The following is an 18,885-nucleotide window of genomic DNA, read 5'->3' on the forward strand; positions in this document are numbered from 1 at the left end:
GGACAATGGCTCACTTCACTGTGACTGACAGTCTAGAGTACCCTGTACCAATAAAAGCCTGATCTCAAGTGTCAGCTGCTCTGAGTAAACATATATGGGGTTCTTACATCAAAAGCTGTCTGTACAGTAAGGAAAACAAGCTCAGAACCAAACCATCTCTTGGCCAGCCTTATATTTGTCATATGTAAAAGATTTGCCCATCAGGAAAGATCTGGCTGTTTACATCACCCATTCTTTTTATGTAGAATTCAAAGCATATTACTAAGAAAGTTTAAAAATTCAGGTTAAAAATGTGAAACTTGTAAGAGAAAAGAGTAATACTCTCTGGATCAGGTTAAACACCAAAAAAGGTAGAGAAAATTAAGAGTATTTGAGTTCCATAATCTATGGATCTGCCTACACGTATCTGTTTGCTTCAAGTGCCCTTTGTGATCTGTCAGAATTATTTAAAAACTCCTAAAAATGTATGGAAAAAATTTAGTCACGTATCACAGACTAGCTCAGGAAAGAGAAGAGTCTCATAAATCACAGAGGGATTAAGGTGGGGGTGTGGGGATTCAGAAAACTGAGGGTTGGTGATGTCTGTTTCTATGCAAGTGCCATCCTCACCCTCCAAGTGTAGGGGCGAGGTGTCTTCAGTTCATTTAACCATTGTGACACCCATTCAGTTCCCACAAAATGCAGAAAATTCAAAATATTCATGCTGCAGAAGCGACTGAAAGCTAATCTCCTGTTTGAGTTTCCCTGCTAATTTCCATAATATTGTTCATTTCATAATTAAAATTATTTTCTTCCATATTTTAACTCTTGGACCTCTCAGAAAGAAAAACTGTAGTGAGTTTACAGCTCCTACATTACCCCTCAGAAATGCAGGGTTTTTCCCCAGCCTATCTGTAAATCTCCACGTGGGGTGAAGGTGCTGCTGCTCCGGGCTGGTGCTCACCCTGTTTCTGCTGCAGGCTTGTACCCACAGACCAACAGTCTCAGACTTCTGTGCAAAAGCCTTCACTTGAAAAAAACCTTCCAGAAAAGATTTCCACTGAGACCAGTCCAGTGACTCAGCCCTCTCTGCTATTGCTGCCTTTCTCTGGGACACATCCCAACCCATGCCTTCACTCAGAAGGCAACATCCCCTTCCCACAGATGTATTTATCTGAAGTTCCTTGCAATCCTACAACAACCCCTCCCCTGACCTCTATATCCTATATTCTTCCTAAAGTCTGTAGGTTGCTTTTAAAAATAGAGCATGCCCTGGCTGTGTGTCTCACTGGGCAGAGGGCCTACTGCCTGTCATCCTTGATGTCTTTGTTACTACTTGTTTCAGCTGGTTGTTTTCTCGGTATTTAAAGGCTTTGTTGTGTTCCACACTTTCAATTAAGGAGGAAAAATGCTCTCTCTGTTGTAAGAATGAAACTGGCAGTTGTATGCTTTGGTTTGTAGCATAAACAGTTGCACAAGGATCCATTGGCAATCTTCCCTTCACTAAGGAGGCTATCAGCTAAATGTCACAGATGTGTCTGGGTCTTGCCAAGAGCTGGAAATGTACTGGGAAACTTCTGAAAATGCCCTCAATGAAAAAAAAAGCTCTCAAGGATGTAGTGGACATGTGCTAGCTGCAGCAGAGGAAGGAGACTCTGCGAGCATATGGTCAGCATCTCCTCTTGTGCATTCCTCCTTACCTCTGGAGTCCTCTTCCTCACGTAAGAGGCTGTGCCTCTCCCTTCACTTGAAGCCAGTCTTCTTCCTCAGCAGCTCGCTTCTTTCGTGTGGCCTATAAAGCTGAGCTTTTCCTCCTCAGTAACAGGATCACGAATAACATAAAACATTAAAAATGCCCTAGCCCCTTGACACCTTCATTATAACTAAAGCAACAGTGTGATCTTATTGCTGGAATGCTTGCCCTCCTTTCCCTCATCACCCATCATCACTTCATGGTTTAACTACAGCCTAATCCTGCAAACACTTCCTACCCAGCAGAGCACTTACCAGCACCTAAGTAGCCCACTGACATTGCTGGATTATTCCAGGTAGTACATTCTAGGAAAGCTAAAGAAGTGTTTGTACCACTGGGCTGTTTGGTTTGCAAGCTCTTGGGGGATATTACCTTTTGTCTATAAAGATGCACGCACACGCACAGTGCTGTATAAATAATTAATAATAACAGAACTCACATCAAACTAGCACATATGGGAATTGGTACCACTGACTGTTCTGGCTGCTAGAAAGAAAATCACAGAATTAGAGTTTGGAGGAAGCCTCCTGATAGTGTATCTGAGTTCATGGTGTTCACCTCATTTTAGGGAAGTGTTTTCTCTTCCTCTGCACAAGAGGAAACATTGAAGGACCTTCACCTGGCAAGAAATGCACAGGAAGCATGTTTTAAGTTTAACCAAAATTTGATTAATATCTCTCAAAGGTAAATTAAAGTTCTTATCACCCTGTGTAACCTTTAATTGCATAAAACAGGAGGTCTGGGTTTTATCAAACTATTGACTCTTTGTGTTAAGATTTCTTTGGCTTTCAGCAATGCTTCACAAACTGTTCCTTGGTGAAGGCCTTAAACAATAAAGTAACTGCTAATTTTATTTCCAATGGACTCAACCTTTTAGTTCTCAAATTTCTTGCACCCTTTTCTCTCTGAAATACAATGGAATGAATCTGAATGGATCGAAATGATCAAACAAAAAACTTCCAGGTTAATAGGAAAAACAAAGGCCTCCCTTTCTTTTAATATGATCAAGAAGGAAAATAAACCTAAGCTATTTGTTAGAACACAGTCCCCTCTTGACTTCAGATGTAATCTGGATCCATGAAAATGAGCCTTTTTGTAAAGATACTGAATATGTCATGATCATACATTTCTTAGGCTTACATCACCTGTTGGTAAGAGGGAAGTTCATCACTCAAGCACAGTAGTCATGAAAGAAGGTAGTTTCCTTCTCAGTAAGAAGACTTCTGTTTCCTTATGGGGAGGGTGACATACGTACATCACATCCAGCTGCTATACTTTCCATGTGCTTTTGCAAACCAGACTGAATTCTAAGATGCACAGGGTGAGATTACTATGAAATTTTTTTGCACTGACGGTGTCTTTGACTAGCAGGTAGAATATACTTTTTCAACTTCAAAAAATGCTTTAGCCACCAAAACATGGAAGTCACTGGGCTACTTTACATCTCCATGGAAACCATTCCATTTTGTACAGAGTAATCAAATATTCAGTGGTTCAGAAAGTATAAAAGTGAATGTGAGTAACTGCCTCTTCATTAGCTAATATTGATATTTCACTATTTTAAGGAAAAATCCTTAGAATACCATACTCTCTCTATCCTACTCTGCAAGTACCTAAGAACCAGGTAATAGAAACAGTATTCCTTTCTTGCTGATTTAGTAAACACTGAATAGATCTGTTCCAAATTGAGCTGGAGAGATGACACACAACTTCAGCAGAGACTACTGAGTAAAAAAGCAGATTTTTACTGGTAAGAGTTCCTCCTTCACCAGTACTTTGTATCTTGCCCAAACCAGTAAGAATCCCTGAACATCTACAGGACAGGGTATCCTCTCCTTGGGAGGAAGGGAGCATCCAGCTTCAGAGTCCCAAAGTGTCTGGAGTAGGAAACTGTTCATGTGGCTAAGCAAAGTGCTTCTGAACATGCCCAGAAATTGACCTATACATGGGAAATCTGGGATACATAGAGATTTTTCCATAGCTAGTTTGTCACAAGTAAGGCACTTAAACATTTGTGTATCTAGAACATAGGTGCTTCTGTTTTCAAATTGGCAGACAGATCATTTGTGTACATATATTCACATGTACATAGACACAGAAATATGTGTAGTTTGAATCCATTCACACAGAAACACACAAGTGTATATATAATTTTTAAGTATAGTGTGCATATATAATGATATACATGTTATATATATAAGAAAAAATTAGCTCCATTTTAAAAAGCCAGTACCTTTTTACAGATTTTGCAAAACTGCTATTTCGTCTTAATCACTCAACTGAAATATGAAGGACTTCGGTCTGTAGAAAGAACGCAAACCATGTTTTGCTTGGGTGAGGATTCTTAGAGGTTTTTGGTAAACCTCTAAAAATTTAGAAGAAATTAGCAAAAAAAAAAAATCATGAAAGCTATTAAGTCTCTGATTTCACAAACTCTTGTTCACAAAAAGGTTTTCACAATATTTTTGAAATCTGTGTGGAAACTTTTGCTTTGGATCTTGTGCAAATGAAGAATTTAGGAATACCACTGATGCTGAAGGAAGGGACAGAAGTCTACTGCACTTAACCTTCAGGTACCTGCAAAATCTGCCAGAAAATTTTATACATAAGGGTGTCAATGCCTTGACAGTGTCATTTCTCTTCAACAAGCCACTTATTTTTGTGGGTATTCACAACAGGCTGATAGATCTGCTGGTGTTTCAAAAGCAGTTTCCAAGTGACTCCAAAGGTGATACTCAAGATAATCATGCCCAGTAATGTGATCCAGTGGGGATCACATTTTCAGAAGGCATCAGAAAATCTCATCCTTTCTGGTATATTTTAACTAGGTCAGTGCTATTAATATTCTGGCCCTGAGCTGTTTTGTCTATGAGCTAGAAGAAACATTGAAACAGTAGCAACACAGTGCTGTGTTGATCACATGCAACAAGTATTTCACAATAATAAGAGTAGCTGTGTTGAAGTGAGCTGCATAAATTGACTGCACAGCCATAGGCTGGGCAACTTTTCTTTTGTAAGGAACTGTTACTTCTCTGTGCCCATGTAATTGTTTACCCCTAACATGCACTGTACATTGGAGCTGTAGTCTCTGCTTACCAGATATCTAACTACACTATTTCTAGTGCATCTGTAAACACTTCCCAACTTTACCAATTATCAGTGCAGTTGAACATTCATTTACCAATAACCCCAGCAATCTAACAGCTGGGGCCTCACTTAATAAGGTTGCGTGTGAAAGCTGGTCAAAGTATAGTTACTGTGCTGCACCTTGGATGGGTACTTCTTCCTTAACAAGAAAAAAATTCTGCAACTCTTACTTTGTATTTTGTTCCTGTATAGTAGAAAGTCAAGTTTGGTGTGCATTTTGTCATTTTATAAAATTAAATTGTCATTTTATAAAAATAAAAGGCAAGAAAGTTCAGTTTAAGTACTTGGGTTATCACAGTTATATTGGATCCAGCTAGCTACATGGCTTGGGGTTACAAGACTGGGTTAAAGTCATGTTCTGCTGAAGTCAGTGGACAAACATCTACTGTCTTCAGCAATGCCTCAATGAGCTCAGTCTTTCAGTTTCAAAAAAAAAGAAATCAGGTCTATTTTAGGCAATAGGTAATCCAATTTTTATCCCACAGACAGATGTCACATTTTGATTTCTTTTTCCCTATCATATTTAAAAATGTCTTCTTTGTTTTGAACCACACATGAAGACCTCCTATCTTTAAACCCAAATAAATTTTCAAAATTCAAATCTATTTCCAGCTCTGTTCAAATACAGTGAATTGGGGGTGTGGTGGGGGCTGGAAACAGGCAATTTTAAAACCGGGAATTAGATGACATTGACTTTACTATTATTGCCCTTGAACATTTTCAACAGCTACAAGTGGTTTAGAAAAAAGAAAATCTGTGCTGCACGTATAATATAGTAAATAAGCAGGTTTAGGTGATCTGTTTTACTGCACAAATATATATTTAATATATGGTACTGAGAAGCATAAACTGTTTTATCCATATTAATTTTCTTCTCATTTATTGTGTGCCGTTGGATAAAACTCTGTGGGTATTCAGGCTCCCCTAGATCCTGGTTATCATAAATAAAGGAAAATTTGAGCCTTAGACAAGTTATATTTTCAGGTTAGCAACCAGTCTGTTTTGCTTTCCCTCTTCTCATAAATCAATCATTGAGATCTATTTAATTAAGAACAGATTAGAAATATTTTTACTGTTATTTTTTAAATTTCCTTTGTACTGAAGTGCTATGGAGTTAAAACGCCATGCACAAAAGTGCACAGCCAACCATGACTAACCGCATAAAGCAAATAACAAGCTGTATGATCAAAAACAAAAGTCAGTGTCGTTCATGTGGAATAATAGAAATCATACCACCAAAACACTTCATACACGTCTCATCTACCGACGTACACACTTGCTCAGCTCCTATCACATGTCAGGAATGCAGTTACAAACAAAAAGGGACCTGCAGGAGAGGTAAATACCCAGAGGGGAAGCAGCATTTCCCCGTGTCTCATCCTGATGGTACCTTAGGCTTCAGCTTGGGGTTCATCAGCTGTGAGGAGGGAAAGGCAGAGCAAGCTGTTACTCAGGACATGCTTCTCTCCTTCCAGCTCTTCTAGAGAAGTCTTTGGGGAGCTATGCCAAATATACACATTGAACACTATTGCCCAGGGTAGATAACTTGCCATGTTTGAGCTGGAAAGCTGGTGAAAGACAGTCGCTACCCTTTCTCACTGGTCACAGAACAATGTCCCCCCAAAGCATACAAAATCATCATGTCACATTGTATTCAGGGCTCTGACATAGTCCCTGTCTTCACCATCATTAACAATCACCTTTCACTGTCTGCTCAGTTTTCTCAGGGGTTGTAAAGGCCATTCTTGTTTGAGCAAAGAAAATATTACCTGTTTATGGGGTGCAGCTGAGAGTGGGGGAATTGTGGATGTGGCTGGGAGAGGATAAAAAGATTTTACCAAGCATATTTTTTTTATATAGTGTTTTGAAACAAGCAAACAAAACCTCAACCCTCTGCCTATTAACTGGAAAACAAATCCAGTTTAAAATTTTTGCTCAACTCTCACTGCAGGAAGTGGGAAACTTTCTGCTGTTTCACGGGGAATTGGAGTAAGCCGGAAAGAAGAGCAACAACAAGCACCACCCACCAATAAAATGCATGTAGTAAAGCACTGTCAGAGAGATCAAGGGGTTTGCATACACTTTAGGAAGGATTAAATTTCATTGTCATTTCAGGCCATGGAGGAGGATATTCCATATTCCTGGAGTCATTCATCCCAACTACTCCCCTACTGATTTTCAAAATCTGTTGTGATGCAGCCCTTTCCTCATGCTTCAGAGGGGAGAGATGGCAGAGGAAACAAGCTCTCCTGAGGTTCCTCTCTACTGTTATCCAAAGACCCTTTAAAAATGCTGCTGATAAGCGCTAAATATTTTAAATCCTATGACTATGACTTTGATCAGAGGAAATTACATGCCAGTTTAATTCTCGCTAGAATTCAGTGAGGATTTCAGCACCACTGTAAATCGAAGGTGAATGCTGGGATGGCTGGGGACAGATATCTGCACCCTGTTTTCCAGTTCTGTGTCCCCAATGCTACCATGTTTTGGATTTGTCAGAAGCAGCACATCTGTCCCTTTGGAAATCAGTGCTACATGTGTCACTGTACAGAAGGGAAACTTCCAGAGTGTGTTGAGTTGTTGACAGGCCAGTGTGCTACTGAAGATGACAACTCAGATATAAAATTAACTGTGTATTCACTGTGTATTAACTGTGAATTCCTGTCCTTTGAGTCATATCAGATACCCCATTCACTCAGTGAGGAGCCTTTTCCTGTGCAGGTTCTTAGTTCACTGACCCCTGGAAGGTGTTGAGAAGATTTTCTGAGAGGATACCTGAGGGTCCTATTTTCTCTAGGACATAATTCCTCCTGATAAATGAGTATTATAGCTCCAGAACTGATGACAATTAGTGTTTTGAATCCTTAAAGTGTTGAACACAGTGCCATCAATAGTGTGCTAGATAGGAAAACTGCCTATCCTAGGCCTTGTCCCTTATTCCTGCCCTTATTCCTAAGCACCAGTTTGCACCTTAGATCCACTTCTGTAAAACATGGCATTTGATCATCTTTGAAAGTGCTCTGAGACACAGGATGAGGTGTATAGGATGTGTGCAGAAGAGGGAAATAAACTATACTTGGTGCTCGGCAAATAGAGATTTGACAAAGACTCTACCTCAAAGAAGGTATAATCTAAAAAATAAAAATAAATTAAAAAATATTAACTGCTGTCAGAAAAGTAAACAACCCTTTTAGAACTAATAATAACATTCAAACATATTGATAGCCTTCCAGGGTCCATCATTAGCTATTTATTAAAGAAAACTAGACATAAAGTCTGCTTTGTCCCACATGTACTTATTTTAGGAAGTAAAAAATTTAAAAAATTATCAGGTTACTGGAAGAAAATAAAGTAGTTTTTATATCATCGGATTTAGTTTCTCCCCGGCCTCTTTCAGATACTGGCAGATCAGGAAATCAGAGGAACAGCTGTGAACCAACAAGACGGAATATTGGAGACAAGTCCACTGGCTGCTGCAACATTTCTGCTGCAAGGATTTCCCTCAAGCTCTTGGAAGGTTGCTAGTGATTATGCCAAACTACATTTAAGGTGCATTCCTGTATATGCGTGTGAATGCTCCAGGATTTTCTTTGAGAAAAGAATTGTTGCAGTTGGACAAACTGAAAGCTCTTCCTTGACACAGAAACCTTGGAGGCCTTAATGACACCAAAATGACATCATGGTGTTCAGGTGCAGTATCTTGGTGAGCTGCATACAGAGGTCTTTGTGATGCCATCGGTACCAGTAGGGAGCAGGAATGCTTTCTTCAGATTATTCCAGGAAAAACTCTGTCAGCCCTCATTGGGGCCTCTTTGGTAAAGCTTTTAACCTGTGTGCTTGAAAGGTGCTTTAAGACTGCCATCTATGTGCATTTTACATAAGGCTGCACAGACTTGCTAACTTGTGATTACAACAATCTTTAGTAAACCCTGCATTTGGAAAATAGTTGGAAAACTTGCTACTGTATGACCATCCTCCCCCAGTCTGCTTCATGTTTCTACAGTTTTGAGAAAAAAATGAGCCCCTCAACTCAGTTACTTGCCTTGTCAGAATAAAGCACAGTTTTGACCAGCAAGAGAATTTGAAATATCAGTTTCATAACTGATCATAAAGAAAGATACTCTTTCTTTACTGTTGCCCTGATTGGAGGGGCTGAATGAGCCCTCTTGGGCTCAGACAGCTGGTTGCATGCTTTTGGTTGCATTTTGCTCATTTAGAGTGAGGCAAACGTCTCTTTGCTGCACTCCACATGCACTGGAGCAAGCCTGGTGCTCAGTGCAGAACCCACCTGTAACAAAGCAACTAATTTGAAGTTTACTGGGTACATTTTTGTGTCTGTAGCTAGAGAATGGCACCCAGCATCAAGCTTCTGAGCAAACCAGTACAAAGGGCTCCTCTGTAATGATGGGACAGGGAACACACCACAGTGGTTCTGTCAATGCCACAGAGACCACACAAGTCTCCTTGTCACATTCTCCCCAGTAAGCACAGCCTCTCACCCTTTGGACAGAGTTGTCAAGGAATGGCTTTGCCTCTTCCTTTTGTTCTTATTCTCCGTAGGAGGGGACAGTAATGCCTTTTGTATTCTGCATACTAGCAGGTACTGCTAAAACACAGACTGAGCCTGTTTCTGAGCTCTCTGATGAGGTGAAACAGCAGAATTTCTTCTCCAGTTGCCAATTAGGCAGGTAACATATCCCTGAGAAAGATGGTGTGCAAGAGCTAATTATTTTTGTATGCTGCTGCCTGAATAACTTGAGTCTGCCAGGTGCCAAATGGCTCTGGAAATCTCCCAGTTCTGTGGGAACTGAAAGGTTCAGCTTGTTCCTGACTCTTTTATGAAGTCAGACCCAAGAAAACTTCAAAATTCTAGTACAAAGGCTCCTTATCTGCTGGGGGTGAGACTGAATCATACCCATGAGAAACATGAAGTGGAAAAAAGGAACTCCATCCACTGATTCTGTGAGAACATGAGCCATGCTACCCTAAAAGCCTGTGCCAGAGGTGAATCAATGCCACCGTACCTCGCACTATTTCCTTACATTGCTGTTAGTCTACTTTCCTGCATGAGTCACTTGGGTTGTAATCCCTGGTTTACATGTTTCAGCAATCTTGAGCAATGTTGTTGTGACTGTTATGCAGCTGGGAGAAGCTTTATGTTTGTTGCATTAGGTCTGCATAAAATAAAGCATCCGTATTTTGGATAAAAATTGACTTAAATGCCAGCATGTCTGGTCTAACACAGTTAGTTTGCTGAAGGTGGTGGCATGACAAAAGGTAGGTTTGAACCCTGACTTTGGTGTGGTAGCCAGTCATTTGTTAGTTTGTAATTGTTTTCTTTTGTCTTAGTTGTCTACATGTGAATGATAAAGAAAGAGAAGACACTGTCATTGTACACATGAACTGATGTGGTTTTACTGCATTTGGCCACACACTTAAAAGAAATATGCTGGTACAGAGCAGCCACAGGTCTTATCTCTGCTGCCACTCCTTTCACAAAAGAATGATCTTTACATCAACAGTATTCCATCCTTGGCATGGTAATGTTGCAGTCCTCCCTTTTGCTCTTGGTCTGAATGCAGAGATTAAAAACACTCAGTTGATGCAAACGGTAGGTTGATACAACACACAGAATGGGGTGTAGATGTGCTTCACACAACAGAGAGCAGAATCGAAGGGGAAAATGTTGCTTGGAGGCAAGACGCCTCTTTAATTGATTATGGCAAGGAAAATCAAATACCATGTCTGCTTTTTTCCTGTAGTATATCGAGACTGATCATAACTAACATCTGTTCATGTTAAACAAATACTTGTCATGATTTAAACTTCTGTTTGCATACAACTCTGAGTAGTGCATCTTAAAGTCATACATATTCATATAGAATGAAGAATGCATAATGTCTGCATAAAAAGATAAGCTGTATGACTATATATGAAGACAACAACTACAATTCTCACAGCACTGTCATTGGTTAATTTTAAAATATTCAAGCATTATTTAGAAAACAGTAAGCTGAACTTAAAACTACACTACAAAAAATTGTATAACTGAACCAATGCTGACTTGTTTTCCTCAATATTAATCAATTTTAAAGTTTCCCTTTTTTTCCCCTAACACTTTTTTTCTAATTAGTTGTTATTTTAACCTCCAGTAACACGATCAGACTTCTTCTGCCTCTGGGTAATTGAGTTATACTCTGATCTTGAGTTCTAAGGGAAATGTTCAATTTTATTTTTTTTCCACAGTTGAATAAACAGTACCATGTATACTATCTCTTGTGTTAGAATAGTGTTGTCTTCACATAAGACTCAAATAATGGTATTAGTCATTCATTTCCTTGTACACATACACCCTATTGCGTGTTGACAGGTTTATAAGGATGCAGTGGCAGCCGTGGGTGCTGGGAAGCTCCTAGACGACAGCCTTTGAATCCTTGCAGTCCTGAGCAATGGTGCCTGAGTTAGTCTGTTTATTGTCTGCTTTCTCTCCCAGATGCTTGACTTGTCTGAAAGATTAATACATTAACAAGAGTGGTAAGGTTCAGGGTTGCACATCTTTAAGACATGTTTATTACCAGATGGCACATGAGATTCAAAGGTCACCATGGAAGGTAACATTTTAAAGTGAAACAACAATATTTATGTTCAAATACTATGCTGATGAGATCATATGGAAAAACGTTTCTGATTAAATTAGTTTATAAATAGCCACAATATATCTATTGAAAATTCCAAATGCCACTTCTAGTCTTACTTCTTTTATTCTATTACTTCCTAATTTATTTAGCAACACAAGACTACCTTCTTACATAAACAGACTAGCAGCTGGAAGAAAAATCTTTACTGGATGGACAATCCCATTTTCTTAAATGAAAATCCAGTGTGAAACTTGCTTCTATTGTTTACTACTTAAAGCCAATATTCCATATCACAGTTTTTTAAGACCTGAAAGAAATTTAAACTTTTAAATTCTCTGAGGTAAAATTCATCTAGCAGTCATAAGGACTTATTGGCAGACAGCTATCCTTATTTACAGGCAATATTATGTGCTACAACACATTTGACAAAAATCATGTTATGCTACTTACACAGAATCCATACAATGAAAAGAAAATCCTTTTCTTTAGCATTCATAGGAGGACTGACTGTCTCATAGCTCATTAGCAAACATTATCAGTAATGCTAAACTTGAAATCGTGTTTATCCTCTCAAATTGTCACAAACTGTATATAAATTCCAGAGGAAACAGTTTTGCATAGGTTTAAAGGGGCAACTAAGCTCTTAATTAACATTTCTTATCTACTATGCCACACAGGCATTAAAATGAAGAGGATTTAAATGGTACTTACTTTTCATGTGATCCGTTCTCAACTTTCATAGCCCCTTCCACTGGATCCAGTCCTTGTTCTGAAAACTGTTTCAAGGCACTTAACGCTGCCTAAAGAAAAAATGAGTTGTCAAAAAACCCAGTGACACAACTGTATTAACACCAAATGAAGGAAGGTGTGTGTTTTGATAAACTAAATTAAATTAATTTCCTCTACATCGAAGCCATCTAGGCTGCAGAGCGAATAGAGTGGGTACTCAACCCAGCCTGTGCATGGATTGAGGATATTTTCTTCTTCCTGAACATATGCGTGACTCCAATTGGTGTCAATTCAAGCTTCATCACCTACATAAAGAACATGATATACTTTCAGTTCTTGCCTTTCTGGCTCTCCAGAAAGCCTCTCCAGTTTCCCTATGTGCTTTCCTAGAACTCACACTTTCCAGAGCTCCTATGGACAAGCTCTTGTCTTGCAAATGTTTGCAGAAGGTGTGAGCACTGGGAAGAGAGTCAGCAGGACACTACTAATACTCCAGTATCGGGTCTCAAACATTACAGTCTGATGTCTTATACATATGTAGTGATGTGTGTTGAACAGGGTGAGCCAATATGAAGTGATTATGCAGCATCAGCAATAGAAGAACAATCAGTTTTTCTGTGCAAGTGTGTTCCTCATTGACCACCTTCTCTCTCATCTCCACGAGCCCTGCTTCTTCTTTCCCCTCTATCTCCTTCAGTAAAGGACAAATGATTGTTTTGTAATTAATTTAGCAGAGGTTGATTATGAAACTCCCTGACACTACGTGGCTGACTTTGTAAAAACACCTAGCACAATAAAACAGTTGAGGTCAGTTCTGTCACAAAGGTGAAATGTAAAGCAGCACTGCAAAATGGATTTTGCATTTTAATCACTTCCACCTAAGATGCATTCAGAACTAACAACAGGGGAAAGAAAAGGTAACTTTTTCACAGACATTGTGCCCTAAGGTAACACCTCAAGCAGTGGAATTGGCTGCAGGCCCTATGGTGCTGTTCTTCAAGGTGAAACAACAAGTGTTGTTTAGAAAATTGGAAGTTGCTCTCTTCTTAATTGTTGGCATAGAAAGAATCCATCTCTATCTTCATTTCCCTCAGAGAGGAGATACTCTTCTCAGAACAGGAGCTGCCATTGTAAAGAACTACTAGATTTGCTTTTGTACTAATTCTTTGCCTGGATTCTCTCAACAACTCCTTCCCTTGAAAGGTATGTTTATACAACTTAAATATTATTAGACAATGTGTATTTTGGTGAGATGAATAGCAGCACAAAAATTGCCAGGCTGTCCTGAAGTAAAAGACCATGTGTCCCAGATTTGTCTATAGTAAAGAGTAGCTGCTAAAGCTTCAGAAGGCTGTACAAGGTACTGTCACCCATAGTGCATGAAGATAGAATCTTTCTAGTCTGTGAAATTTTATGGGTTTTGCCCTATCAAAAAAAACCCCAAACAAATGGAAAAAAAAAACTAAACATTTTATAAAGTCTCTTGGTAAACCTCAGATTATCACTGTTACTTACAATCCACTCTACCTTTACCATGTGTTCTGGGTCCCCTGTGTGACACAGCTAACCTGCTCTCTACTTGCTTCTTCTACTTGCTTCTTCTTCACATCCATTGCAATAATTTCCCCCTTCATCTTAAAACTTCTGCTGCCCTCATCTTTCTTTTGAACCTTTTTCTATGCAATGGCTAAAGGCTGAGCGTCAGCTTCACCTCAATAACAACTCCTCCCTTTACTGGATCTTTACTTTTATCACCCATTGAGTTCCACAGAGAGTGAATTCTCTCTTTCCTCATTTCTTCTGGTTTTATTGACATTTTGATATATTTGCAAGACAAATATATCAAAATGTAAGACAGCTCTTTCTCTACCACCTTATAGTGTCCCTTTTAGTTTCAGATGTGCATTCTCAAATCTTGTAAGATCTATAAGGTCTTTCCATCCTTGATCTTGACTGCACAGCAAAATCACTCTTCAATCCCAATAATTTCTGCAGTAGCAACAAGGGTTTTCATGTATTCTCCTCTCACTTCTCTGTTCCAGTAATCCAACACGTCTTCATCCCAGCTTCTCTCATCTTCTCTCCCTGTGGTCCTTTTCATCACAATGCAAGCTCTACTCATAATGTGAGGATGAGGAGTGATTTGGATTCCTGTGCTTCCTTATACTTTAGTTAGCAACTATGAGAACCACACAATCCAATGGATAGAGACTGGCACCCAAGAATCTCCTGTCCTCTCATATTCATTTTTTCCCCGATGCTTATCAGCAAAACTATCAGAATCTCCTTCCTTCTCGTGTATGGCAAATCAAAACCCATTACCAGGTTGCACTGTAAGGAGAGAAGGAAGCTGGGATGCCTGCTCCTCCTACACATATGCTACCTCATATGTTTTTCGACCCACCTTGTTTACTTTTTAATATCCATTCTTAGCTTCCTGGTCTGATGTGTGAACTGTAAACTTGTTGTGGAAGAACTACGTGTTCAGGTTATTTGTTTGTACAGTGACTTGGATAAAAAGGCCCTGACCATAGCCGGTAAGAAGTAGAGCCAAGTAAAGTTTCATTGAAGCTTAAATCACAGACTGATCATATGATATGCAGAACAGTCTGGTCTTGAATAGGGGTAATTGAAATCCCCAAATCATCAAGAGATTAGTTAGACCAACCCAAACTTCCTAATTCTAGAATTGCTATGAGTATCTCTGTTACTACTGTTTTACTCACAGAAATAGTTATTTGCAAGGCATCCCACATAAATTACAGAGAAGCTTTCGGGGTTGCTTTCCAGCAAAATTGCTTTGGAACTTCCTGGAAGAATATTAGCCACTATGTCAATAGAAACAGATCAAGAGGGTCCCTCTCCTCTTCTAACACCAAGGGAAGAAGTACTACAATATAAAATAATGAACTCGTTGCCAGTAAGCAGGGATCATTACTATACGGGTGTCAATAAAGTAAATATGGAACAATTAGAGGAAACATAAAATGAAAATACGTTTTGAGGTATGTAATGATAAGCATGTTTCATACCAACACAACTTCCAAATGCTAATGTTCGTAACATGGTGCAGTCTCATTTCTCCATCTCACCCTTCTTCAAGCCATGCCTTTCCCAAGCTGAAATGTGATATAAAAGGTAAGATCTCAGATCTATTGTATTTGTGAAACCAAATATCAGAGGGGACAAGCAGCAGGAAAGCAGTCCGGTACCTGTATTCTTGATCTCCCAACTACAGGCATCAGGGTGTTTGTGTGAGCCAACCCTTTACACCATCGCTCATTGTTAGGCTTCTCACCTTTGCTGCTTTCAAAGCCACCACTCTCTCCAAAACTTTGTGCTTCTCACTACTGAATCTCAACTCCCTGCATCTTCTGCCTCAGTCCCACGTCTTCCCCAGGCTACTCCAGTGCCCCTGGTCTCCCCCTCCTTACTGCCTACCCCAGAGCGATGACATCTTTTACAGCAGAGGCAATCACCTCTTCTTCTTCAGAAATCTCTTCCTACCCAAGTCTCTGAGTTTTTTTCCTGTTGCTGAATGCTCTCCCACCCTGTTACTCCTAGCTCCCAGAGCTAAACTTTTCTTCACCGGGTTCTCCCAACCTCCTACACCTTACAGTCCCTCTTTATCTTCTAATCTTTATCTTCTTTATCTCCTAATGTGTTCCAGGTTTATATGAGAATCTAATTTCTTTTTCATGGAACCATGTCTTACTCTCCATAAGATACCTGTGGGGGAAGTCTAACTACTTATAACCCAACATTTGCAACAAGATTTGAATTTTGGGAAAGTTTCTTCTCTTTTTAAAATGTCCATTCGTGGGATGTAACTGAAGGGTAGCACAGGAATGGTAGAGAGAGCCTTGCAGTGCACTAAAGACTCCCCCTTTTCTTTCTCCCATAGCCTGCTTATATTTGGAAGGATCAGCAAGCTAAGAGAAGCATGTGAGTAAACAATACTTTGGATCTTAATAGATGTCTTTAATGTTTCTCCTCTCCTCATCATGCCCCTAGACAGACATGAAGATGCTGGATTCAGGAAGGAAGCTGGTAGCTGAGAGGCTGTGACCTGAATAGTCAGCAGAGTGACACAGAGCTCAAGTAATCTGCAGTGAAGAAGAGTTACATGCAGACACCAGGCTAATTTAATCCATGATTCAATTCTATTTGTCCCAATAGATTTACACCACTTGGCTTAAATATAACTTATGAATGGCAGATAACTTGGATTAAATGAAAAGGAAAAAAAAATAATGGAATATTCGACAGTGAATCTGGTGAACAATTTCCTCTTTTAAAGGCTCAACACTTCCTTCCATTGATATTTTTCTTACAATAGAGCATCTGCACAGATACAGAGAAATTTTTCTCTCCCCTGAAGATTTTACAATTGTTTTATGAGCAAAACCCCATAGGTTACAGAACAGATGTCCTTACACATTACTTGTATCACTTGTTTTCTGTGTAGCTACAACAGTGCCAAAAATATGATGCCAACAGGATGCACCGCACTGCTAGCTGTTTGTCTTGGCTGCCATTTCCATTATTAGTATGTGTGTGTATCAGGATGAGGATGGATGTTTCCAGTCATTTTTCAGCTTTCCTCAAGTCAATTGGCAATTAGTAAATAGCACTGAAACTTGTAAATATTCTTCCTGTTTCTCACTCTGGGGATTAAGTGTCTTATAATGACAGTCTAGTAACATTAGATCATTCTTTTAGTAAGAACAGCATACAGGCACTACACTAGCCCATGTGCATTTAAGATCACATCCTCATGATAAAATTTTCACATGTTTATTTTAGCACAGTATGCGGTTTGTGTTTTTCCTCTTAAATCTATATTACATTTCAGCTTATTCCATGAAGCTGAAAATTGTAAAAGTTTGTTGTTCTCCGTGGCCCTTCCAGTTGACTTTACCAAGGAGGTCTAAGACAATCCTAATAAACACACTGCTTGATACTGTTAGTTCACTGGTGATATGTCTCCGGACATTAGTTTTCTAAGTACATAAAAAAGCATATTCAGCTTGGCCTTAATCAGTGTTTTCTGAAGACATAAAATTATAGGCAGAAACAGCAAGACTGAATTGTCAGGGTACAGAGAAAGTCATGAAGGACAAAATTTTACTGTCTTGAGTAGCTGGGTCTTAGTTCAGGACTAGGTTTGCAGAGTCAAATGACTCATTGTGGTGATATTGCCTATAGTCACATGCCATATACATAAACACGTCTCTGCCTGTTGCCCAAGTTTAAGCTTGAGAACATGTTTGCATACCAGGTTACCAGTGATAGACAGGCATAACTCTAGCCCTTTATTTCAGCTGCAAGTCAAAAGCCTGGACAAGAGCAGAGTTAATGCATGAACAAAACTGGTAACAAGTGTATTTACAAACAAACCAATATTAATTTGTTTTCTAAGTCAAGAGAAAAACTGTCCCCCAAATCAGTGAGTTTCTTCCCCTCTTCCTGACTATTGAGGCCTCAAAAGGCAATGTCAGCTGTGCAATAACATTGCAGCAAAGCTGTCTGCATCAGTAACGAGATGCACTTCATGACTTTTTAATATGTGGATTTAAATTTCACATTTAAAGGCTATTGAAAAAAAACCCAACAATGTCATAGCTGTAGAGGTGAGTTTGCGGGCTCAGTGTCCCAAAACTGATCAACTATTTAAATTTGTATGTATTCAAAATTATTGTTCTCTGTGATTGTTTTTGATTTCTCTTGATGAAGAAAATTTTGACTAAGCTTCCACCTGGCTTTAACTTGACCACACTTGATGCATACAGAAATGCACAAAAGGAAGATATATTTCTTTGTGTAGACTTATATACAGACACACAAAGTAGATAAAATTTGACTCCTTAACATATCTACTTAATTCTCTTGGATTTATCAGGTTGGCTACATACAAGCTAAACAAAAACTACATACTGCAAGCAAATCCCTTTTTCCCACAGCTTCTGTTGTAAATGAATTTACTATATTGCAAGCAATAACTTCTGCTAGGATTTTTCACCACTTTCTTTATGAAACAGAACAGAAAATGTTCTGTTCTCTCCAGTTGATTAGATTTCATATGAACCAATGTTAACATCTGTTTGAAAATTCAGTTCAGAAAGATTTTTCAGAGTGCACAGTGTAAACCTTAATTAAATGACTTTAAGCTCTTTCCTCACACAGCTTATGATATGCATGAAAAACACAAGGTTATAATCTGATTAACTCATGTAGTTTACATGGAAATAGCGTTTTCCAAGCTGATTAATCTCTGCACAAAGGCGTAGTCACCTGATAGGCACAAGAGTTAAGGCTACTGATTGCACCTGTGAGAGAAACAGCTTGGAGGTTAGGAGGAGTACATTAACTTCAAGCAAAGAATGATGATTCAGAGATGTAGCTTAGAACAAGTCCCACATAGTAGTTAATGCTGCCCCCAGGCAATTCATGCAGCCAGAATTTAAATGACACACAGTCCATGTACTACCTGACCTTGCAGCTTTCGGGGGTAATCCTAAAGAGAGCATTAACTGTTCTTGAATAATTTTTCCAATATATCAAGCAGAGCTTGTATCAACAATAGCATGCATGTCACCATCTTCTACCTAGTTTTACTGCACATGTGTACTCATTCCT

The 18,885-nt window shown here is 39.1% G+C and overlaps 1 protein-coding gene across 2 annotated transcripts in view; it reads right to left on the reverse strand.

The window, feature by feature from the left end:
* Positions 1 to 10,269: 10,269 nt before the first annotated feature.
* Positions 10,270 to 18,885, reverse strand: part of STAU2 (staufen double-stranded RNA binding protein 2) — a 170,519-nt gene continuing 161,903 nt past the window's right edge. For both annotated transcript variants that reach the window (XM_051768593.1, XM_051768602.1), the window contains 2 exons: positions 12,229 to 12,317; positions 10,270 to 11,385 (listed from right to left, as the gene is read on the reverse strand). In XM_051768593.1, coding sequence (XP_051624553.1) covers positions 11,292 to 11,385; positions 12,229 to 12,317 — 183 coding nt within the window. In that variant the 3' untranslated portion in view covers positions 10,270 to 11,291. The remainder of the gene's footprint in view (positions 11,386 to 12,228; positions 12,318 to 18,885) is intronic.

This window comes from Manacus candei, unplaced genomic scaffold (assembly GCF_025592945.1).
Source record: "Manacus candei isolate 608988 ecotype Guabito, Panama unplaced genomic scaffold, ASM2559294v1 h1tg000008l, whole genome shotgun sequence".
Taxonomy (NCBI): Eukaryota; Metazoa; Chordata; class Aves; order Passeriformes; family Pipridae; genus Manacus; species Manacus candei.